The 26176-nt window shown below is 37.4% G+C and overlaps 2 protein-coding genes across 2 annotated transcripts; one reads left to right on the forward strand and one right to left on the reverse strand.

Moving 5' to 3' along the window:
- The first annotated feature begins 1010 nt into the window (after window positions 1-1010).
- Window positions 1011-15526, forward strand: LOC107793836 (pentatricopeptide repeat-containing protein At5g39680). The gene is given in 8 exon segments (XM_075222136.1): window positions 1011-1118; window positions 1120-3583; window positions 4623-4757; window positions 5718-5792; window positions 10557-10635; window positions 11335-12011; window positions 12119-12219; window positions 14860-15526. Coding segments are annotated over 2 exon segments (2127 nt in total). The 5' UTR covers window positions 1011-1094; the 3' UTR covers window positions 3223-3583; window positions 4623-4757; window positions 5718-5792; window positions 10557-10635; window positions 11335-12011; window positions 12119-12219; window positions 14860-15526.
- A 2247-nt stretch (window positions 15527-17773) lies between these two features.
- On the reverse strand, window positions 17774-25049 carry LOC107793837 (uncharacterized). Its single transcript, XM_016616281.2, has 2 exons — window positions 24864-25049; window positions 17774-18600 (listed from the first exon to the last, which is right to left on the reverse strand). The coding sequence occupies exon 2, from the start codon at window positions 18585-18587 to the stop codon at window positions 18042-18044; it is 546 nt and encodes a 181-aa protein (XP_016471767.2). The 5' UTR covers window positions 18588-18600; window positions 24864-25049; the 3' UTR covers window positions 17774-18041.
- Window positions 25050-26176: the final 1127 nt, after the last annotated feature.

Below are 26176 nucleotides of genomic sequence, written 5' to 3' on the forward strand. Positions count from 1 at the left end.
ATGTACATCTTGGACTTCTGTCTAGCTTACATCTTGGATATCTAAGCTGTTACGGATGCTTGGACGCTGAGAATCACTTCAAAGATGATTTTTTGGGTATAACCATTTGATATCCGGTACTACCGCTGCGTAGGGCCATTAAATGGGAAGCGCTCCTTACACGAAGTTTCTCCATTTTCAGGACTAAAACTCGAGACCTCTACTTTGAAGTTTAGTGAAGGTAAATAAAGATATTAATTGTTCGTCTCAACTGTAATAGGGTGCCTAGGAGGTCATACAATGGTTTAGCAACTTGTGAATAAAGCTCTTACTTCCCTTTGAGACAGATAATTTGACAATATAGCAGGGGAAGGTGTATCTAAGAAGTAGACATGAGAAAGGGCTGTCTTCTAGTGCTTGAGAAAGAAGCATCTTTCCATACATCATACTGCCAAGCCAAAGTGACAGGCTTATCCTGCTAACAACTCAATTTACCAGGTTTTTCCTCCTCCGCGATAATGCAGGAGGAAAGGTGTATAGAAGAAGCAGACTTGCTAGAAAAAAAGAAAAATTTCTGTTCTCCGAAATTGCACAAATGAACAGAGATCACTTTACAGTAGCAGGAACATGTTGTCACTGTGCAGTCATTTATGATATTCATCATCTTGCAGAAATGCAGGGTAAGGCTGCGTACAATAGACCCTTGTGGTCCGGCCCTTCCCGGACCCGCACCAGGCTGCCCTTTTTTTTTATCATATGTTCAAATAAAATCTTTATAACCTTACATCACATGGAGCACACAATGTTGGTCGCTAATTAAATGGAAAGCTATGACTGACATGTGTCCAGTAGTTTGGGGGGCTGGGAAGAAGATACTAGTATAGCAATATTGTAACTGATGTAAATAAGAGAAGCTTCTTTGTTTCAAATGCATGCTGAAGTAACTTGATACATGGCTCTTGCACATGTTTTTCTATATAATTTTTGACAGTATATATTCTAAACATGTCTTGTCTTATATTTTCAGATTTAGCATTCTTTTTGTTCCGTCAACATACACTTCAAGTGTCTGGAGCTGTATTACTCTACAAACAGGACTATAGTGAGACTTGACTATGCTTCTGACAAGCAATGTCCACACGCGTTCTTCTGCATGTGAGTGCGTTTTCTCTATCCCAAGTGAACTCTCAACGTCTCTTTTCCGTGGAGTATGCTGTAAAGTTGTTGAAAAAGTTAGTTGATGATGGGAACTTCAAGTTGGGAAAAGCTGTTCATGCACTTCTTGTTGTTTCTAGTCATGCCTCAGAAGACCACATAATTCAGAATAATTGTCTCATTAATCTCTACTCGAGGTGTGGACAACTTGCTGTTGCTCGGCGGGTGTTTGACAGATCGAGTCAACGAAATGTAGTTTCTTGGAGCATTTTAATGGCAGGGTATTTGCACAATGGGTATGCTTGGGAAGTAACCAAATTGTTCAAAGACATGATTTCAGTGGATAAAATATTCCCAAATGAGTATGTCTTGTCTACCGTACTTTCTTCTTGTTCTAGCGGTGGTTTGCTACACGAAGGGCGGCAGTGTCATACGTTAGTGTTGAAAGCAGGATTGGTCTTTCATCAGTATGTGAAGAATGCTCTTCTATCCTTGTATACAGTGTCTTCAGATATGGAAGGGGTTTTGGAAATCTTGAAGTCTGTTCCTGGATTAGACATCATTACTTATAATTCTGTACTGAAGGGGTTCTTGGATCATGGGTATACAAGTGAAGCGTTGGATGTTTTCTCAAGGATGTTGGCTCACGGCTCGGCGGGGGATAGTGTCAGTTACGTGAACATATTTGGTCTGTGTGCTCGCTTCAAGGATTTGAAGTTGGGTAAGCAAGTTCACTGCAGAATGCTGAAGTCTGGTCTTCAGCTTGATGTGTTTCTAAGCAGCGCAATCATGGACATGTACGGAAAGTGTGGTGAAATTTCAGGTGCAAGATATATTTTTGATTCTTATGCGAACCATAATGTGGTGTCTTGGACGGCAATCTTGGCTGCAAATTTCCAAAATGAATGCTTTGAGGAAGCCCTGAAACTATTCTTACGAATGGAACTTCAGGATGTTATTCCAAATGAATACACATTCGCAGTGTTGTTGAATTCCTGTGCGGGTCTATCAGCACTTGGTTGCGGGAAAACATTACATGCACGTGTTGAGCAGACAGGACATGGAGCTTTTGTTGTAGTTGGGAATGCTTTGATCAATATGTATTTTAGGAGTGGCCATATCGAAGCCACTAGGGCCTTGTTTTCAAGCATGATTTGTCGAGATACTGTTACTTGGAATATGATAATATCAGGTTTCTCTCATCATGGGCTTGGTGAGGAAGCATTGGATGTGTTTCAGCACATGTTAGCTGCCGAAGAGCAACCAAACTATGTAACCTTTGTCGGGGTTCTTTTGGCTTGTGGACATTTGGGTAGAATAGAAGAAGGATTTTACTACTTGCAGCATCTAATGAGGGACATCGGCCTTGAACCTGGGTTAGAGCACTATACCTGTGTTGTTGGGCTCCTAGGTAAAGCTGGAAAACTTGATGAGGCTGAGAATTTCATGAGGTCGACGCCAGTCACATGGGATGTCGTTGCCTGGCGTACTTTGCTTAATGCTTGTAACGTACATTGCAATTATGGTCTAGGAAAGAGAGTCGCAGACCATTTGTTGCAATTGAACCCCAACGATGTGGGAACTTATATCCTGTTGTCCAATATGCATGCCAAGGTGAAAAGGTGGGATGGAGTAGCAAAGATACGGAAGCTATTAAGAGAAAGGAACATAAAGAAAGAACCTGGATTGAGCTGGACTGAAATAAGAAATGAAACTCATGTGTTTGTTTCTGATGACACTCAACACCCAGAGACGGCTCAAATCCATGAGAAGGTGAGAAAATTGCTGGCTGATATAAAACCGTTGGGTTATGTTCCAGACACAGCTTCTGTCTTGCATGATGTCGAGCAAGAACAGCAAGAAGGTTATCTTAGTTACCACAGCGAAAAGCTGGCTGTAGCATATGCTCTCATGAAAACACCATCCCAAGCGCCAATTCATGTTATTAAGAATCTCAGAATATGTGATGATTGCCATTCTGCTTTGAAGCTTATCTCAAAGGTCACAATGAGAATGATAGTTGTAAGAGATGTCAATCGGTTCCACAGCTTTCAAGATGGGTCCTGTTCCTGTGCAGATTACTGGTGAAAAATCACAAGATTGACATATAATGTCTTACAAGGCGTCAAAGGAGAATTTTGCATGCTGCTATGTGTGATTGGTAAAGAAGCTCACATAATCGTATTCTCAGCCAAAACACTCAAGGGTTGGCCTGGTGGCAATTGACTTGAGCCTTGGGGTTTGCTCCCTTTCAAGGTCTCAAGTTCGAAACCCACTGGGTGCAAACAATTTCTGAGGGCCATCGGACTGGGTAAAACCTGAATTAACCGTGGTGCACTTGCGGGAAACTCCTTGCCGAGGGCCTGTGCACCCCCGGGATTAGTCGGGGCTCAAAGAGACTTGGACACCCGGTGCAAATAAAAAAAAAATAATACCCAAATTCTCAAAAGTGAGTTTGGTAATTACTCAACCACCTATTCATCATATAATAAGTTTGTTTCTAGTTTCCAAAATACCAGTAATATTTATAGCATTGAAATATACAAGCTAAAAAGAATTGATTATAAAATCAGCAAAGTGCATCATCTAGTATGAAATATTAAAATGTAAGCGAAGGATCTGCTATAGCTGACTAGATATATTAATGGAGTATGTGACTACCTTCTGTCCTTGTGTTAGCCGTTCTTCCTATCTCAATGGAGATCAGGAAGTTGCAGATGAAGCTTGATGCTAAAAGTATGAAAAGGGAAATAGTCCAGTTTAACAGAATTCTTGAATTCTCCCCACAGATTAACAATCTGCTTCCAGACAGCAACTCCACAAGGGGAATCCACCGGTTTAGCATCCCCAAAACCCTCTTTCAAATACTTAGTGATAATAAGTAATAACAGTTTCCATAAAGCAGCTTTCCCATCGTTAAGCCTCCACAACCATTAACATAGCAAGCCTCTGTTATATTCTAGTATCCTCACCCCAAGTCAACCTCCTTTTTTTCATATTTTGATTTTTTGCTACCTAAGCAAATGCAATTTTCTAATTTCAGCATTGCCATCCTATAAGAAATTATTTCTAAGATTGTTTATTCTCTTCTCCACCTTCACTGGAATAGGCAAAAGTTACATTAAAAAGGTTGGTATACCTTAGAGTGATGCTTGGAGAAATTGGAGGGCATGGTTATGTATTTTTCTTGAAGGCATCCACTTCTCTTATGCGTACGCTCTTATGACTGAAGTTTTCTTATTTCTGTCAGTTTTTGGGGTGTAAACACTTAAAGAACAATTAATGTGTCACATGCGTGCTCCCTATGTGCACCTCTAGTAAACATGAATGGAAATAAAAATGCGATCATTCAGTCTCTGTTTCTGAGGGAGGATTATAAATTGCGTGAAGGTTGTCGACATTTTCCTTAATTGTCTTCATTTCTATTCTTTTTTTGACGACTAAGCAAAAAACGGCCTTCAGTTCTATTTTTACAAGTTTTCCTGCAGGTTCCTGAACGAGCTGCAGCCGCTGCTGCACTGCACGTGTTCTAGCTGGACTCCCCAGAGGTATTGAGCTCTATATATGGGAGCAAACCTCCTGGTCAAGTTGTCGAGGAGCTGGAGGAAGAATTCTATTAAGAGGTTTCACCTTCTGCATTTTAATAAATATTATAGTTGCGTGTCTTTCTGTCCTGTACGTTCTCTAGTGGATCATTGGTATAGTACGGGTGATGATCCTAATACAGATTTCATTGATGTGATAATATTTGGCCTTTGTTAATGAGCCTATGAAAGTCGTTGTATACCTCATTTCTTATATATTGGCAAGATCTGCATCAATCTTTGCACGAGTATTATTGGAGTAGTTACCAGGCATATGATCTGTAATTCCCAGACTTCTTCTTTCCCAGGATTTATGTAACAAAGCTCTTTCCATGAACTTTGAACAAGGTTAACGCTGTCAGTCTCTATAAGTTGTCATGTTGTTGTTGCTTGTAGTTTGATTGCTATTGGATAGTTACCTCTAATTTTCTTCTCATGATGCATGTTTTTGATTTTTCTTTGTGTTCTTAGTCAAAATTCTTCCATCAGCTCAATCCAGACTTCGCTCTTTTGAAAGTATTGCCTGCACACTTAACATTTGTTGAGAAACAAGTGTTTATGAATTGTAGACAAGAAATGCCAATTGTGGGTGGACTTTCTACTAATTACAGTTTGGTGTGGGTGTAGACTGAAAGGGTTGGCCTGCCTGTTAGGCTATTACTTCTGTCAGCAAACAACTCATGTCTTTTATTAGTTTTTTCATCAAGATTGTTCTGTTAATGAACCTAGCTTTCATTCATGTGAAAGCTGCAGCATATGCATGGGTTATTGTCTTTCTACATGGAAAGGATATTTGAGTACAACATACATCTTGATTCCTGGCCATGTTATTTACTCGTTATCTTCCTCCATTGCCAATCTGTTGGAGATCTATTTTTTATTCCCTTAGTTGCTTCAACTTTTATCTTCTTTTCTTCCCCTTAGTTGTCTCCGTACTTGAGCATTTGCAATCCATATCACTCCAATTCTCGTGATGGTTCCTGGGATATCTACGTGTAGGAATTTGATCCTGTCGGACATATTCTGGAGCATATTCCTTCTGAAGATGGTGAACTAGCTTACTTGGAAGAACAGGTACTTGCAATTTGTGAACTAGCTTACTTGGAAGAACAGGTACTTGCAATTCTTTCTTTTGGGTGCTGAGGGAGAATTCTTTATTTGATTTGCCATATGCTTGTCATTGTACAAGTTTAATTGTTGTTTGTTATGTTTAACTGTATATCAATTAGCAAAAAAGTATTTTTTTTAAGATATAAGAATTGTTATCCGCTTTATGGTTTATGAAGAATCTGAAAGTTATTACTTCCGCTGCAAATATGTACCCAATATCTGCATCAGATTACTTTGTTGGCAAAGAAACAGTCACCTTTAATTGTTGGCTGATAAAAAGGTGGTGCTTGATCTATGTTGGGTTCAATAGGCTCATGGCAGTACACACTAGTTTTAGATCTAGTGATCCAGCCAATTATGCCTTGGGTAATGATACATTCCAGTGACAGATCCACAAAATATAGGCATAACCGTCCTCATGCCCCTCAAAGTTCTGGTTCAACAGCGAAGGGGATACATCGCGGGATGTGTGGTAGTCGCATGTCACTAGTTTGAATCCTGGTTGGGGAACAAGTCTAGTATTTAAGTGGAGAACGGTAGAGGGGGCCATTATCCCCCGAAATTTGAAGCTGGAAAACGAATTTCTTGGTAAAAAAAAAGAATAATCGTCGTCATTTGGATGTTAAAATGTCCCATTGAGTTGCTTAGACATTTCCTTTTGCAAGTGGATTGTGGCAGAGATCATTTGGGTTATTTGGCAATTTTGTGGGGATTCCATATTCAGTCAGTTAATGTTTAACGGACAAAATGGTGGCACAATGAATGGTAAACTTCTCTTGCAAGGTGTTTTATTGACTATTCTATGGCGCATTTGGATTTTAGATAGAGTGTAAGCCCAGAACTCTCCCTTTTTTTAAGATAAGGAGTGTAAGCTCAGATCTCTTCTCGAGTGGTCTCTTTCGCAACAAGATGCTTGGGTACAACAGTCTTCCTCCATTCTTTGTGTGTAAAGCAATTTACCACTTGCGTAATGTTTCTCTTACAATCTTCCACAAGATTTGGGAAACTTTGTTATTCGACTTAGATTGATCATTGACGACATGTACTCATCTTTTATTCCTTTCATATCAATTCGAGTTGTTTTTTCTTATTAAAGAAAGAAGAATAATGGTCAAAGGGACATGGCTCTAAACTGTCCACTCTCTTGACGCTACTCTCTTTTACTGTATATATACTTGATGTAAGTTGGATAGTCAACATAAATGTGCTGTCCATGCGCATTGGTTTAAGCAAGCTTTATACTCGTATTATTTTTGAGTATTTTGACTAGTAAAGTATTTTAACATTTTACTTAAATTGTAGTTCCTGTTAGTGTTACAGATATGTATAGTGTAGTCTTGTCCCACATTGGAAGAGGAGTAATATCTCCTTGTAGTGTATAGCTATAAATAGGAACCTCTTGTATTGTATTTATCATTTAATATCAATAACATATTTTCTCCCGTGCCTTCTCACATGGTATCAGAGCATTAGTGAGAAACACGTCGATGTGCATCATTCCAGCGACTTCCGGGAAGAAAGACCTCTTCGCCGTGCAATTTTCCGGCGACTTAGAAGGTTGTCCGTAAGCAAATCACTTTCTGTTGGTGTTGTGCAAAAACCAACACCACCACAAGACTCCTCAGGCTCCGGCGACCAAACCCCAGTCAACCCCACCGGAAAACAGTTGAAACTGCTCGTACCCTACTCATACAATCTCATGCTCCGTTGCGTTTTTGGGGGATGCATTTCTTACATCTTGCTATCTTATTAATCGTATGCCATCTTCAGCTATCCAGAACTAAGTTCCATTCTCTTTCATGTTTCCCCACTTACATTTGTTCTCTCTTCCACCCCGTATCTTTGGAAGCACTTGTTTTGTCCATAACCTTACTCCAGGAACAGATAAGTTAGCTCCTCGTACTCTTAAGCGCGTATTTCTAGGTTTCTCGAGAACACAAAAGGGGTATCGATGCTACTCTCCTGACCTCCAGCGGTACCTTAAGTTCGCTGATGTTACCTTCTTTGAAACTCAATCATGCTTCACAGGTTCAGGTCATCACTTAGATATTTCTGAGGTACTATCAGTTTCATCTTTTGGAGATTCAATCATTCCAGCTTCACCACCTATAGCTCCAGTTGTAGCTCCACCACCTATAGCTCCAGTTCCACCACCTATAGCTCCAGCTCCTCCACATAATCCAGTTCAACCTTCTGCAGCTCCACCACTCTTGACTTATCATCGTCGTCCACATCCAGCATTATTCCCAGGTGATTCACGCCCCGCATCAGATTCTGCACCTACTGCGGACTTGTCTCCTCTTAGTCAACCAATTGCACTCCGCAAAGGTGTACGATCCACACTTAATCCTAATCCCCACTATGTCGATTTAAGTTATCATCGCCTGTCGTCACCTCATTATGCTTTTATATCTTCTTTGTCCACTGTTTCTATCCCTAAGTCGGTGAGGCACTATCTCATCCAGGATGGCGACATGCTATGATTGACGAGATGTCTGCTTTACACGCGAGTGACACTTGGGAGCTTGTTCCTCTTTCTGCAGGTAAGTCTACTGTTGGTTGTCGTTGGGTTTATGCAGTCAAAGTCGGCCCGGATGGCCAGGTTGATCGGCTTAAGGCTCGTCTTGTTGCAAAAGGATATACTTAGATTTTTGGGCTTGATTATAGTGATACTTTCTCTCCCGTGGCTAAAGTAGCATCTGTTCGTCTCTTTTTGTCCATGGCTGTTGTACGTCATTGGCCTCTTTATCAGTTAGACATTAAGAATGCTTTTCTCCACGGTGATCTTGAGGAAGAAGTTTATATGGAGCAACCACCTGGTTTTGTTGCTCAGGGGGAGTTTAATGGTTGTGTGTGCAGATTGCGCAAGTCACTATATGGTTTGAAACAGTCCCTCGAGCTTGGTTTGGTAAGTTTAGCACAATTATTCAGGAGTTCGGCATGACTCGTAGTGAGGCTGATCACTCTGTGTTTTATTGGCATTTTGCTCCTAATCTGTGTATTTATCTAGTGGTTTATATTGATGATATTGTTATTACTGGCAATGATCAGGATGGTATTACTAATCTAAAGCAGCATCTCTTTCAGCACTTTCAGACTAAGGATCTGGGCAGATTGAAGTATTTTCTAGGTATTGAGGTCGCTCAGTCTAGTTCAGGTATTGTTATTTCACAGCGGAAGTATGCCTTAGACATTCTTGAGGAGACTGGAATGATGGGTTGCAGACCTATTGACTCTCTTATGGATCCGAATGCTAAGCTTCCCCCCTGGACAGGGGGAGCCTCTTAGAGACCCTACGAGATATAGGAGGTTGGTTGAAAAATTGAATTACCTCACAGTGACTAGACCTGACATCTCTTTTCCGGTGAGTGTTGTAAGTCAGTTTATGGATTCTCCCTGTGATAGTCACTGGGATACAGTTGTTCGCATTCTTCGGTTTATAAAGTCAGCTCCAGGCAAAGGATTACTATTCGAGGATCGAGGCCACGAGCAGATTGTTGGGTACACAGATGCTGATTGGGCAGGATCACCTTTTGATAGACGTTCTACGTCTGGATATTGTGTTCTAGTAGGAGGTAACTTGGTCTCGTGGAAGAGCAAGAAACAGAATGTAGTTGCTCGATCTAGCGCCGAAGCCGAATATCGGGTCATGGCTATGGCGACGTGTGAGTTAGTTTGGGTCAAGCAGTTGCTCAAGGAGTTAAAGTTCGGAGAAATCAGCAAGATGGAACTAGTGTGAGATAACCAAGCTGCTCTTCATATTGCGTCAAATCCGGTGTTCCATGAGAGGACTAAACACATTGAGATCGACTCTCACTTTGTCAGAGAAAAAATACTTTCAGGAGATATTGTTACAAAGTTTGTAAAGTCGAATGATCAACTAGCAGATATTTTCACTAAGTCTCTTATTGGTTCTCGTATTAGCTACATTTGTAACAAGTTCGGTACATATGATGTGTATGCACCGGCTTGAGGGGGAGTGTTAGTTTACAGATATGTATAGTGTAGTCTTGTCCCACATTGGAAGAGGAGTAATATCTCCTTGTAGTGTATAGCTATAAATAGGGACCTCTTGTATTGTATTTATCATCCAATATCAATAACATATTTTCTCCCGTGCCTTCTCACATGGTATCAGAGCATTAGTGAGAAAAGATCGTTGTGCGTCATTCCAGCGTTAACCGGGAAGAAAGAACTTAGTCATCGTGTAATTTTTCCGGTGACCTAAGGCTTGTCTAAGTGAAAGTCACTTTCAATTTGTTATTTGTCTGCATGCAAAGAGGGTAAGCTTGGAAGTATGCTACTAACATTTTGCTATTGGTGCATGTGGTAGAGTATACTAGTTGAATATTCCACTCTATCTTTGATCTTGTACTAGTTTTCTTAACATTTATTTGTTGTAAAAAATAATTGATATTATTTGTTGTACGACTTGGCAATCTGCAATGACGTGAAGGAGCTTGTTTTCCTTGATTTTTGCCTTTATTATATGGAATTGAATCCATTTCTTTTTTCAGCTTCTTTCCTATTTTGTCACCAATTCTCGTTTCATCGGAAAAGCAACTCATAGTAGAAACAAACATAGGGACCACATTTTATAATTGGCTTTGTCATGGATAAAAGAGCCCCAGAACTTTTTACCAGTATGCTTTTATGAGACATGTATCAACTGTATAAATGAATGCTTCGTTACTAAAAAAATTAATTCTGCTTTGTATTTAACTGTAGGCTGCTCTTAGATTAGCACAGCTGGACAGAATTTCTGAACGCTTGTCACACCATGTCATGGAGCATTATGAAGTAATGGGTAAGAGATGTTCTTGGTGCCGTTTACTTGAATCTTCTGGAACCATTTAGACTTACTTATGCATGCCTTTGTACCAGTATTATGCAGAACTGCTTGCTTGACAGTCCCAGGTGTGGGGGATGAGAGTTGTAATAAAGGGTAAAATATTTTCATGTTTGTGATTGATTTCAGTTTTACGAGAAGAGGCAATGCTTTTGGTTGAGATTTGATAAAGTAGCAAGTGTATAGAAGAATTACCCTATAAATTTGATCGGTACTTCTCTTACTCGGAAGCCAAGTGTATAGACCCTCAATGTACATGTAATTTTTTGTTATTTGTATAAAAAAGAAATTGTTCAAGCTTTTACTTGCCTGTGAGTTAGTCACATTTCTACAGAGTCATCAGTCAAAGCTCAATCTTAACTAGCATCATTCGTATTTGATTTGTTAAGTCTTATAATGACATTAGTGGAGAGTTGTGCTTGACAATCTCTATACTCAACCTCAAATTCGTGAAAATGTTCATCATCTGGGGTGCTCGTGTAGTGTTTGGAGAAATGTTGATTGGTTATGCAACCTAACTCATGTACGGATGTTTTATACGAAGTCGCTTAAGGCAGATTTAGTAATTTGATTATTAAAGACCCTTCATTAGAGTTATCCTGTGTGTGTTTTTGCACCCTCTGCATGATAAGATATTAAATATCTTTTCTAATACAGGCTCTCAAGATGGTGCTGGAAAAGGAGAATTGGCTGATATTGCCACCGGAGACAACAGAAGTGGTAAGCTTTGCTGGGCTGGTTGGTGATGGAGCAGCTTTGATAGTTTCATCTGAAACCTCTCCCAATACTCGACTGCCACGTAAATCTGTACATCCTATACAAACTGACTCGAAGAGGAATGGATTTTCAAGTTGGCTTAAGGGTGGAAACCTGTTTCTGCCAAAACTAAATGGTAGTTCGAAGGAATACTTGGGACTCTTGTTTGCTTAATGGATCTGCAACGCAAGAAAGTGGAAACTCCAATGAAGATTCTTTTGATAAAAATTCTTCTTTGACAAACAGTGACGTAAATCATGTCAAGGGGAATGCTTCTTTATCTGAAAATGAAAATGAAGATCTTCATGCTGATTTTATTGACGAAGATAGCCAATTACCTAGCCGGATTGCTAAACCTGGTCATTCAAGAAATCGCTCTTAACATTGGAACAATGAACAAATAAAAGCACAAACAGGATCATCACTTAGCCTCCTGAGGTAAATACTGGTCATACTTGGATATGCTGATGATGATGGTGATGAATTCTGTCAAGCTGAACATAAATGCAACACAGGCTATTGGATAAATGTGCGAGGTTGATTCAGAAGTTAGAGATTGTTAATGTTGAGTTTTTAAGGTACTTTTATTGCCTTTAGATGACATTGATCTCCAATAAATATTTGTTCTGCCTGGTGATTTTCTTTTGTATTCTTTTCTTCTTTTTGAATATAATTTCCTCAACAGGGGTTTTGACAATTGTTTGGGATCTTCTTTCACTTTGTCTTTGAGACCTTTGGTCAGCAAAGTACTCATCCTAGTGGAAAGGCTGTGACTGACACTGTCGTGTAAGTAATTTTATTCATTCACTTCCTCCCATAGTTTCAAACGAATTAATAAATATTCATTCTTTTATTGCATTTTTTAAAAATCTTTTCCTCCATTCAATTTTCTTGTAAGATATTAAATATTTTGCCTGCCTTTTGTCCTTTATAAAGCCCTGTTTCTCTCATGGTCCCCAGATAGGCTTAAGACTGCATTATCACAAATAACACAGGATTGTGACCAATGGATGAAACCCCCGTCTCAATCATTTTCCTCCCCTCCTCCCTCCAGAAGGGGAGCCTTGGCGTAACCAGTGTTTTAAAAGGCGTTTTCGGGGCGAGGCACACCAAAAACGCCCCGGGGTGATGGTGTGGGGCGAAAGTCTCAAGAGGCGTACGCCCAGCAATTCGGGGTGTACGCCCGGGCGTTCGGGGCGAGTTTTTTTAGTAAGGCGTAAACCCCAGAGATTTTTTCAAATTAAAACAAAATTTGTTGAATAAGTCCTTCATATAATACCCAAATTTTCAAAATTCAGCTTGGTAATTAATCAAAAGTTTTAAAAAGGAATTGAAATGTATTAAATTTAAAAGTCAAGACTTTTTTTTTATTGATTGAAGCCCCAATTCATGGTCTTTCCCAATTCTTTATCTTGTCTGCTAGTCTGCTAATATCTCCCAAAAGCAACGAATATTCAATTTTTTTTTTTACAAATACAAATAGAACTCCATTCTTCTTCATAGCAGCAAGTTCAAATTGAAGGTTAGTCATCATTTTTGTTCCTCCATGTAGAAAACTTTATTCTTTTCGACTCAAGTTACTTGAGCTTCTAAGTAGCGTATAATAGATTGTTTTGACTAGTTTTTTGTAGGGATGAAGCACATCTATATATATAGATATTTTCCCCATATATTTATAGTTTTCTTTATTTTTTATGTAATTTTAACTGCTTATAAATATTTACTGTAATTATATTATTTTATAAAATATTAAAAATAAAATACTCAAAAATTAAATACCTATGGGGCTTACGCCTCGCCGAGGCATATGTAAAACACCTCGCCTTACGCCCACGCCTTTTAAAACACTGGGCGTACCTGGTAAAGTTGTTGTCATGTGACCAGGAGGTCACGGGTTCAAGCCGTGGAAACAGCCTCTTGCAGAAATGCAGGGTAAGGCTGCGTACAATAGACCCTTGTGGTCCGGCCCTACACCGGACCTCGCGCATAGCGGGAGCTTTAGTGCACCGGGCTGCCCTTTTGCCTCCCTCCAGTTCAAGCACATCATTTTCTCACATGGATGTCACTCCTACCAGCCTGCCAAGTTACTTAACTGGTGCATCCTTGGGACTGAAGGTACTTCTGTACAAAAGTTATGGTTTATGGGATGTTTTGTTTCCGAATGTCTGGTCCACTTAGATAATTGAACGGGTACTGGTATTGCTACTTGCTTGGTCAATTGAGATGTTGCTTGCTCTCTGACCTTTCTCCTCAATTCTTGCTAGACAAGTGGGTTGGGATGTTCTTGGAGAATACAAAAAATGAACTTATAATTTCATCTCCATCTTAAAGCCCCATGATCAAATTGGGTCCAATATTTGGCGTGTCTTGATATGTATGCTTTACCTTTCTTCCTCTTATGTGTCTAAACTACTACAGGCTTCATTTTACCTTGAACCGTCAAATGGACGGCAACGAATACTGATGTGTTAAAATCTACTCCCTTCATTTGTGTAGTCCTTTCCTCATAAAGAGCTCTAAATCATGAAAACTTAATATACCCATCACTAGTGAGCTTACAGTTGAATTTTCCTAATTTCATATCCATCTTAAAGCTTCATGATCAAGTTGCTATCCGATATTTGGCATGTCTTGATATCAGTGCTTCACCTTACTGCTGGCTTCATTTTACCTAGATTTATTTCATTTAGATTAACACTGAAATCCTGATTATCATTCAAATGAGTGTGGGAAGGTTCTTTTTTTCAAATTATTGTAAAGAACAATATACCAACTAAACAACCATAAAAACCACATCCTTCGATTCAGTAGAATTACAAGGAGAAAGGAAGAGTTTCTCTACTGTCTTGATGCTTTCTTCCCCACAAGGATCCTATCCTAACTTCTTCACAGGAAAACATTTTTGGGGAAACAAACTTAGAAAATGATTAAGGTAGAGGCAGACCACCTCTCACCGAAACAATGACGCATTTTCTCTTGTATATCCAAGCAATTCTAGTGTCTAGTTTTCAAATTCCAACTTCGGAATTCATTTCAAATTATAATTGACTGTATCTTATATAGTCAATTTGTGATAGATTTCCTCAGTTGCATTGATTCTATGAACTGAAACCTGTTGCTTCATCTGTGAGTTATGTGCATTCCTTTTCAATCTGTATCCTTATAAAGTTCCTGCTGTTGTTTCTTCTTTTCGCCTTCTGAACAGAATTAACTATAACATGATGGCATAGTAATTAGGTGTTTATATGTTCACAAACTTATTGAGTTCATAATTTCTTTATGTTTGTGTTTGTTTGATCAAGCTGGAAACACAGTTGCCAGTATCTTACGATATGCAAATACTGATTGTATCATTTGACGTATCGTTCCAATTTGTATCTTATGATTTCTATACATATCTTAAAATTCTTGTACAATATAATTCAGGTTATGCCAACTGAGAATGAGATGTTCTGCAAAATAATCGGGTGGGCAGTTTTCAAAGTGAAGACTTGATTCACAGAATCCACATGTAAATCTGGGACTTCTGTCTAGTTTTCCAGGGAGGATATCTAAGCTGTCACTGATGCTTGGATGCTGAGAATCTCTTCAAAGATGATTTTTTTGGGTATAACATTCGATATCCTGTACTATCGCTGTGTAGGGCCATTAAATGGGAAAGCGCTTCCTACCAGGAATCATTCAGGACTAAGGCTGTCCAAGGGGACGGGCCGTCCCGTCCCATCCCGTCCCGTCCCACTTAATTCTAAACGGGATGGGCCCATGTTAAACGGGACACGGGATGGCTATTTCGTCCCGTTTGTCCCGTATCGCGTCCTATTTTTTTTTTGTGCATTATATACAAGAAACTTATAATCCTACTTTTCAAGGTTTTCCTAAGACCACGGTTAGAAATTATGTTTTTAAATTTCAAACCGAATATCTTCCGTATATTCGTTGTGTATTTTTTCACTTAGATTGTATAGTGTCTATCACATATGATATAGGTCGTAGTCCTAATGGTTGTGATTATTTAACTGTTATATGTCATTGGGTTGATCATCACTGGAACATGCAAAAATGTATTATTGGTTATAAATTTGTTGATTCAAAATACACTGGAGCATATATTGCAACTATTGTTCTATAAATTATTGATTTTTATGGACTCATTGATAAAATTTTAACTATCACCTTAGATAATGCTTCTGCTAAGTGCTAACACAACTGCAGCAACTAGCTTAATGAAATGATTACAAATTTAATCCAACTTATGTGCCGGCCATTAATGAAATGATTGCAAAATTTTAAAAGTATTTTTTCTTATTCCCCAAGTTTATTTAATTTTTATTATACTTAACCCATCTTTAAAATTAAGAGGTGCAAATGGACTTTTTCGTAAAATTTATGAGAATTTAGCAATTCAAAAAAATAAACAACCATCTCTCGAAAACTGCCAAGCTAACATATATTCTTATGTTAGATTAATGTTTGATAAATATAAATCTATGGAAACAACAGGTGGTGAAACTAGGGAAGAAGAAGAAGAATACAATGAGATACTTAGCACTGGGAGCTATGACGGCATGGAACTCATGGAACATCAATCAACATTGCCAATTCCAGAAGAATGTCCGAGAGAAATTATAGATAAGTTACAATGAAGTTATATAGGAGCTTACAAATATTAGTATGATAATTTGTAATTGGCTACTAAGAGGCCTAGTTCAAACAGAACCTTTCATAGAAGGTGGCTGCGTAGATTAGGTGCTCTTCAAAAGAATTATATTTGTATGTGAGATTTGAAAGTTCTATTAATAAAATAAAAGGCTCTAAGCGTTTAATTTTTTTTATGAATTGTCTTACACTCTTACTTAGTTACTTAATGGCTTGAAATTATAATAAATAAATTTTAACTCTATTATAAATTTATAATTACTAGAATATTTCATTACAAGTCTTTTGTTTTAATATTTTATAATTTTTTACTTAGTTTCCTAATTTTCGTTTAATTTTTAAGTTTATTAAATAAGTGAAAAAACTAGTTGTTGCAAATTTTAAAAACTTAGTCATTGTCAAAAGAATAGACGTTCCCAAACTCAATGTTTAAATAATTTTTTTTTTAAACGGCACTTAAGGCCCGCGAATCCGTCCCGTCCCGTCCCATCCCGTTTGTTAGCGGGACGGGATGGGCCTACCGTCTGTCCCGTCCCGTTCCGTCCCGTCTCGTCCCGTTTGTTAGCGGGACGGGATGGGCTTACCGTTTCGTCCCGTTTGTCCCGTCCCGTGTCGTCCCGTCCCGGCTAAATATCGTCCTGTCCTGTTCTGTCCCGTTAATTTTGTCCCGTCCCGTCCCGTTGGACAACCATATTCATGACTAAAACTCGAGACCTCTGGTTTAGAATTAATCGATTCCATTCATCCTACAATATCCCTTGGTGGTAAAAGAGTAGATGCCAACTAGGAAAAATATGAGCTCAATGCTTCACCTAAGTGCGTTTTCCTATGATGTAACAGGAGTGGAAAACATTCTGTTTAGAAAAATATTTTACTTGGGGCAACAATTTTGGAGATAATTTCTTTGTGTTGGATGATATTATTTTACTTTGGACATATTTTTTTAGAGAATCTCATTTTCGGTGCAGATCCTACATAAATTAGGTCTAGGATTTGAAGTTAGTGTAGGTAAATAAAGACATTTAGTGTTCGTCTCAACTATTAAAATTTATTAATATAGTCAAATTTTACAATACAAAGTTTCTTCTAAACATCTTTATTTAATTAATCTCGATTCATAGATATTTATATGTATTAAGAACTTTGAAATTTGTTCTTAAATATTGTATAATATTTTCAAACTATTAAATCACTTAAAAGTAAATGGTGAGTGATATTTTACAATAGATATTGTATAAAAATCTTTCAAAATGTTAAAGTTAAAGCTTTTAAATTATAATTATCAATGAAATATTTTTGCTGATATATAAAAATAAGTAGATGCACACCCAATCGCTTAAATTAAAAATAACCGAGTAATTCATGAATAATATATGTATAACCATGTATAATAAATAATATGTAATCAAATATAAACTGGACAAGAAAAGTAAATAGTGATTTCAACCAGCTACTTATCTAAAGATCCCTTTTTTTCACACTCAATAAAACTGAAAAGTTCGCCAGGGCTAGAAGCACAAGGTTCAAAATTCGGTAAATAATCACGCACCTCTACCCTTCTCCACTAAAATACTAGTCAACCCGTAACATGTGCTTAACGCACACCACGGATAACGCTCATGCCACTAGACCAGAACCCTAAGAGAAAATAAAACAAAGATTTTAGGATAAAGAAAGAAAGTAACAAGTCCATCATTTACCATATTTATGGTTTTCTCCGGTCAAACCACCAGCAATACCTGTTTTGGAAAATTTCATTTTGGCAAGTGCCACAAAATCATTGCATCCACAATTTAGAAGCCATGAAAGAGGACAAAAAGCAACAACCATAAGCTTCTTCAAGTCTACATGGTTAAAACAATTTAGTGTTCTTTTTCTTATTTCCACCAAGTGAAGTTGGGAGTGGCCCTGAACTGGCAACCAACTTATAAAATATCATTTGTGAGTTAAATCTACTTATCCACCAAGCCGACTTGCTTCTTAACTCTGCGAGCACATTCTGCAAAATTTTGAACCACATTAGCACAATTTAGGGGATCCTTTTCGTGTTCCTTGTAGCATTTCACACAAGCATCTCTCTCATCCAAGCAGGGGATAGGCTTTTGATTCGGAAGCTTGAACTCCTTATCATGTAGATCCTTCGCCTTCTGTGTCACTTCTTGCAACATATTTTCCTCCTGTTTCTGCAACTTCTCCAAAACCTTCTCACTCTCTTTGAGGACAGATCGAATAGCTTCTAATTCTGCGATTGCAGGTTGAGGTTGAGGCGGGACTGGCATGAACAAAGGAGGCTGAACAGGCCATCCTGTAGCAGCAGGCCCCTTCACTGCGTCAGGATCACTAGAGATTGGCTTCTGATGCACATTAGCATGCGCTGTTTTGTTCTCTCTTTGTATCTTTGTTTTTGGCTTCCTTGTTCTTTTCTTCAGTTTTTCACCATCATCAGCAAGTTGTTTGACTAAATTGCTGCTGATCTGTATAGTGAATGATTCACCCATGACGACAGCAACTCTTCACAAGTAAAATAAATCAATTCATTAGTCATATAAATTGACAACTTGAGGCAATATGAGAAAATTTGCATCTCAATAAAGGCAAAAGGCAACATAATGTTAAAACAAATGCAGCAGTAAATCATACAGATTCAGCATGACGTACTTCTGGAACACTTACTCTTCTTTTCTTATGTTAAGTTTTCATTACGAAGAGAGTAACTAACCAATCAATATAAGTGCAGGATTGTTCAAACCCAGTGTCACCAGATTGCAGGATTGATTCATGTGGTTGTATATGTATGTATAAACAGTCTTAAACAAACGCTAGACAACAAAATCTTTAAAATATATATCCAAAAACATATTACTAATAAGAAAGACCAAGCACATGCAAAAGTAAATATGATAGGCCACTGAAAAAAGAAACAGGGAAATCTAATTGATTCATTTAGAAATAATATAGTAATCCGACAAGGAGACTCTTCAGCTCCACTTCACAGTAGATAAAACGGGATATAGGAAAGAATGTCAACAACAAGAAATCATAACCCAAAACAAATATGTTCTAAACTGAAATGGGAGGTCAGAGTTGTAAGCAGAATAAAAACAATCTGACAACAAAAGTGAACATACAGTGCAACTAAATGCACAGATGGATCTCAGGAAAATGGCAAACAGAAATGCAAACTTAAGGTTATTTTTCCTTCGGGTGGATGTTTTTCAGTGGTGACAGGAAACATGAAAAGAGCTAGGGAGGTCAACTTTTTGTTTGGACGGAGGCATGGGAACCAAAGAGGAAAAACTGAGGCAAAGGAAACTAATACATTCCTAGGTGCTTCTTATGTACAGAGACTAGGGAGAATGTCAACCATCTCACGATCCACTCAAAGTTAAACTCGAATAACAAGAGTGGCCAAAAAGAATTCAGGCTGGAAATCGAGGCAGGAAATCGAGGGCAGCGCCTGGACAGAAACTTTAAGTTATAAAAAGGGACTTCGTCCCATTTTCCATTTTTGACAAATTGGAGCTCGGGGAGAGGCGATTTTTGAGAAATTTTCAAAGGAAAAATATCGGGGTAAGTGATTCTAACTCGGATTTGGTCAATATACACAAATATATCATTGTTTTCATCATTTAATTAGTGTTCTGAGATGAAAATTTGGAGAAGATTGTAGAAATTTGATAAAACGAATTTTTGAGATTTCGATGTCGATTCGGAGTCGGATTTGAGTGAAACTAGTATGGTTGGACTCGTAATTGAATGGGTTGTCGGATTTTGTGAGTTTCGTCGGATTCGGGGCCATGGGCCCCACGGGAGATTTTTGGGTTAAATTTCGGATTTTGTTAGAAAATTGTATTTTCTTATGGAATTAATTCCAATAATTTGTATTGACTGAATCGAATTAATTGTGACTAGATACGAGGATTTCGGAGGCCAATTCGCGAGGCAAAGGCACAACGGAGTAAATAATTTCACGGTTCGAGGTAAGTATCTTACCTAACGTTGAGTGGGGGAAATACTCCTTAGGCACTGAGTCTTATGTGCAAATTGTGTAATTGAAAACCATGTACGCGAGGTGACGAGTACGTACTTGGTTTATATGCGCAAATTACATTGGTTGAAATTCGTAGGCACCCTTATGTATTAAATTGGAAAATTGTTGGAATATAGTAAATCCTTGTTTGTTGAATTTGTTTTTATATGATAATTTAGTGTGATTGCCACCTTGATTTTTATGTGAATCATGTGTTTTTGTTGAGTTGATATTTCTTGGAGATAATTTCATTATGGATTATTCACTTGCAAATAATTTATTAAATAATTTTTAAAGGAGGCATTAATCTAATTGCCAAAATTTTGGATTAAAGAAGGCGTTGTTACTTGATGAATTATTTTCCAGTTCATGTTGAGGAAATTAGTATTGAGTTATAAAGGCCGTAAATCATATTAAGGTAAAGTTTTAAATTGTGAAATATTATTTTGTTGAGTTGTTCACTCCCGGGCATTTTTGTTAAGATTTGTGCACATTATGGTCAAGCCATGGACTCCTTATTGTGGAAATTAATGTATTGTTGATTTCTGTGGCAAGTTGTGATATTTCAGTACTTGATGTGAAATTTGTGATATATTGTGATAATTGAGCACTTGAGGTGCAATTTATGAGATGTTGTGATAATGACGCGTGATATTGTTGAGAGGTACCTTTGGGTATTTTTCTGGGGACGCGCTGTTCAAGTTGAGTTTTGCACGAGGTTTCTGCCGTGCTATTATTACTATTGATATATGCACATGCGGCGTGACAAGGCGGGCTATATATGTGGGTTTGCGCATGTGGCGAGACAAGATGGGAATATTATTATGCGCGTGCGGCGAGATAAGGCGGACATTTACTTTATTATTGCGCATGTGCGCGAGACAAGGTGGGTTATGTCGGGAATTGAATTATGATGGCCCAGAGGCATTGTTGTTGTTGATATTTATGATTTAGGACTACGAGGCAGTATCTCGGGAGTGCCCTTTTTGTTGATATTTCTCTATGATTGCACTTGCCTTTGGTTATTTTTTTTTTTTTCGTAATATGTAAATTCATGTGTTCTCCGTGATATATTATTTGACTTAATATTAAGTGTTTTGTATTGCTTGTAGTGTTGTGTTGGCTTTGGCTTTTTCGTACGAGACTTTTGAGGATTTGTATTTCTGGTTTGTACTTGTTCTTGATGATTGATTTGATTTAAATAAAAAAAAATACTATTATATTTAATTTGATAAGTTTTACATCCAAATCAGTAGTTTATCTGATGTTTTATTTAAATTGAAATGTCATTTTCTTCGCTCAAACTATTTCTAAAATAAACTCATTTCTTTGTTGAATTCTTACTTGGTTTAAAATTGTAACCTTACTTTATTGAAAATAAATTAATCGTGCGGATATGAAAGGGGCTAAGAACCGTATTTTATGATTATGATATGAGATATTTATTTGAAAGAGTTTTATATTCGAAAGATACTTATTTGAAGAAATATACTTGGAGGGTATTTGTTCGAAAGAATTAAATGTGAAAGATTTATATTTGAAGGACTTGTTTAATTGGTTGTACTTGTGTTTCTTACTCTAATAATTATGGTGTTCTTGTTGCCTTGTTGTTTACATCACTAGTTGATTTTTGTTGCTACCACTGCTATTTGTTTTCTATTAATTTTTTGTATGCTATATTGCACCTGTTATTTGATTAGTGAGTGTCTTGATTGTACGTCACTACTCCACCGAGGTTAGTCTTGATACTTACTGGGTACCGACTGTGGTGTACTCATACTATATTTCTGCACATTTTTGTGCAGAGCCATGTAATGTGGAGTCGGTCGACCGCTCGCTAGCAGTACGGATCTTGCTGTAGAGACTCAAGGTAAACCTGTTGCTGCATTCGCAGGCTTCGGAGTCGCCTTCTGATATTGTACTTGCACTGTGTTACCTCTACTTCAAACAATTGTATTTGTAGGCTTTCTAGTAACTCAGTAGAGCTTATGACTTGTACTACCGGGTTTTGGGATTGTAAGTATTGTATAGAGATTTATACTTCGCATTTGTCAGTCGTTATTTAGTATTGTTATTATTTCGGTAAACGTTAGGCTTACCTAGTCCCTAAGAGTCAGTGTTTTAAAAGGCGTGGGCATAAGGCGGGGCGTTTTATATATGCCTCAGCGGGCGTAAGCTCCATTGGTATTTAATTTTTAATATTTTATAAAATAATATAATGACGGTTAATAGTTATAAACAGGTAAAATTGCATAAAAATTGAAGAAAACTATATATATGTGTGCTCCATCCCCACAAAAAACTAATCAAAGCAATCTATTATACGTTACTTACAAGCACACGTAATTTGAGTCTAAAAGAATAAAGTTTTCTATATGGAGGAACAAAAAGGAGGATTAACCTGCAATTTGAACTTTGAATTTGCTGCTATGAAGAAAAATGTAGTTCTCTTTCTATTTGTAAAAAAAATTAAATATTCGTTACTTTTGGGAGATATTAGCAGACTAGCGGACAAGATAAATAATTGGAAAAACCATGAATTAGAGCTTAAATCAAAAAAAAAGGTCTTTACTTTTAAATTTAATACTTTTGAGTTCCTTTTTAAACCTTTTGAGTAATTACCAAACTGACTTTTGAGAATTTGGGTATTATATGAAGGACTAATTCAACAAATTTTGTTTTAATTTGAAAGTCTCTGGGGCTTACTCCTTACTAAAAAAATACGCCCCGAACGCCCGGGCGTACGCCCCAAATTGTGAGGCGTACGCCTCTTGAGACTTTCGCCCCACACCATCGCCCCGGGGCGTTTTTGGTACGCCTCGCCCCAGAAACGCCTTTTAAAACAGAGCCTAAGATTAGGTGCCATCACGACATCCTACGAAGGGAGATTTGGGTCGTGACAGGTGCAATCTCTGAGGCTTTGACAATAAGCACCTATTCGGAGAAACTTCTTGAAATGAAAGCAGATGCTCTTCTCTTGGTATTTGTCATTGAACCATGAGATTGTAAAATTGAATTTTGACTATATCAACCAAAATTAGGCCAAGGTGGAGAATTGTAATTATGGCCAATATTTTGGCTAGTGGAATCCATCTCACATAAGCATAAGCCTATTTACAAAGTAGACTTTGTTGGCAATATTTTTTGGGACCCAAAAATATTGCATTGTGTCGTGGATATTGTCACACCTCCTTTTTCCCGAGGGGATAGGGAGTTTTTTCAATTAAAGTGACATTATTCGAAATGAGATTATTTATTTATTCAGAGTCGCCACTTGGGATAATTATTATGGTGTCCCAAGTCAACGATTTTTTTTAAATCCCAAATCGAGGAAATTGACTCTATTTTTGGTCCGCGAACACAGAAGACCGGGTAAGGAATTTTGTTAACTCGGGAAAAGGTGTGAGGCACTCCCGAGTTCCGTGGTTGTAGCACGGTCGCTCAACTATTAATAATTGGCCTAATTATCTGATTTAATACATATGTAAAACCTATTGTGCATTTTTAACTTCCTAACCGCTTTTAATTAGATAATTAACCGCTTTTAGTATTTATGGGATTTATTTGAACAAGTCGTGATGTCGCGCACTCGTTGTTTTTGTATATATTGCAAATCACGCCACGTAAAACGCACACGCGATTTACAACATGTTGATTTTTATTATTATTTGAAGTTATAGTCGAGTCGCGTGAAACGCGCACTCGAATTGGGATTATGTATCATGACTATGCCACGGAAACCGTACCCATAGTCACGATGTTTTATTATTAATTGCGCCTAAAGCAAGCTACGATGTTCATAAGTGATTATTGTTCTAAACTAAATCGAGGCTCAACTGTATGGATTATGATTGATGAGATGCTGATGTCGAAGTTCAAGAATTATGGAGTTTAAGCTTGGGTGGAATTTGATGTATTAAGACTGATTTGATAAATCCCAATATACTACAGCATTTGTGAAGGATAGGTCTCCTAAGGAATCTAAGTCAGTTACTTCCTAAAGCTCTTTCTTTACTAAAGTCTAAACTCCAATCACTAATATTAATATAACTCATGAGTTAAAAGAAATCCATCAACGTAAATAGGCAAACTCACCATCTCAAACATTCGTTAAAGTACTTTCAAATAAAATAAAGATACCAAAAGAATAATGAAACAGTTAAGGAAAACTATCCCAAGAACAAGTCAACGGACCAACCAAAACAAGCATTTTTAACTAAAGAAAACAATATAAACCAAAGCATTGTTAAAACCATATCTGGAGAGAAACGAATTAATATATAAAGATAACAAGCAAATATTTTCATTCTCTCTAAACTCCGGCATTAAGGAGTGTTCATACGAATTGCAGCCAACAAGTCTTAAACAAATGATTCATATCAGTTTATGCTTGATCTCAACATTCATACTTTTATCTTCAGTGAGTGAACATTTCAGTAACAAACAACCCAATTCAAAACTCTTGTGAATTTACTAAGTGCTCAATTAACAGTGCAGATGCCAAACATGATGATATTTAGCCACTAACATGCTGAGTTTAGAACAAAACAGCAGCAGTAAAGCCAAACTAATTAATGACTAATTCCATTTTTTTTTTTAAATAAAAATTATCAACAGATAAAAACAAGCTGACAGATCTGGAGATTGAACACAAGGAATCCAGAAAATTGAACATATTCATAGGGTCAACAATCCAAATATTCATTCATATTCAAAAGAGGATTTCGGGTAAATGTATACATACCTAAACAGCCGAAAATAAACTGAAGACAACCAACAAAGGTCTGAAATAGAAGGTGAAATCCAGCAACAGAAACAGCGACCAAACGAGCCACACTCGACAATAGCGGAAACAATAATCACTTTTTAGCTTTCAGCAATTTTTGATAAGAACAGAGAACTCCGAAGTTTTGAACTCGCCGAAACTTACAACCTGAAATTGCAAAGTGATTGTGTTGGGGACGAAACGACGTAGGTTTGATGTTAAACCACGTCGTTTGATGGCCTGGGAGGAATGGCTGTTGGACCGGGTATTTGGGAGGAATTTGGGGCGGGCTTGTGGAGTAATTGGGCTGGTTTTGGCCCAGTTCGGAGATGTGAAGCCATAGCCCCTTATTTTATTTACTAGTTATAATGTAGGGATTTTCTCATTCTTATACACTATTTGAAATCTTATTATGAAAAATGTCCATATTTTGATATTTACCCTACCTACATAAGTTTTATTTACAAAATATATACATTTCACCTTAAAAGACTCCTAATTCATTATTAGTACCTTCAATCAAGGAATTTAGTTAAAGCCTTTTTTTTCCTCTTCTTTTTCTTCTCTCCAGAATATTGATACGGGATCTCTCCTGCGGCTGCTTTGAACCCTTGGGATCCATGAACAGATTTGTCTAGTAATCCATATGCCCTCCTCTTGCCGACGGAAACACCTTGATCGTGACTTTCTTAATTGCAAAAACGAGCAAAAAGTAAAAGAAAAATCGAAGAAGATATACAGCAAGCGATTCAAACATTAATTAAATTCCACCGAATGTAAAACATACAAGCAACTGCTAAGTGGTAAGGAAGATAGATGATCTATATCATAAAGCAGTTGGAAATACATTGGAGAAAGGCTAATTAGAAAGGATCTTTATTTAGTGATCGAGGATTAGATCTAATCGCTATCATTGTCACTGATGTTGATGTCATGCCCATCGTGCTTCTTCTCCTTTTTGTACTTCTTTCCTTTTTCTCCGTCTTCTTCTCCTCTCCCTCCTTGTGATGGTGATCTCCGCCTTCTGGCCAGTTATATACAATTACAATATCATACCACTTAAATACAATTTTTATACAAATTTTATACAATATGTCCTTTGTATATTTTGTATCTGATTTATACATAGTAAAAATAAATTTCATGCAACTAATTATATATATTATACAACTTATCTACAATTTTCATACATTATTTCTACCCATTTATATATAACTACAATATCATACCACGTAAATATAATTTTTATACAATATGTCTTTTGTATATTTTGTATCTAATTTATACATCGT

Source organism: Nicotiana tabacum, chromosome 9 (genome assembly GCF_000715075.1).
Source record: "Nicotiana tabacum cultivar K326 chromosome 9, ASM71507v2, whole genome shotgun sequence".
Taxonomy (NCBI): domain Eukaryota; kingdom Viridiplantae; phylum Streptophyta; class Magnoliopsida; order Solanales; family Solanaceae; genus Nicotiana; species Nicotiana tabacum.

What these genes read in the sequence shown, in the direction of transcription:
- LOC107793837 (XM_016616281.2), bottom strand. Translation starts at nt 18,587, where the DNA reads ATGGGTGAATCATTCACTATACAGATCAGCAGCAATTTAGTCAAACAA.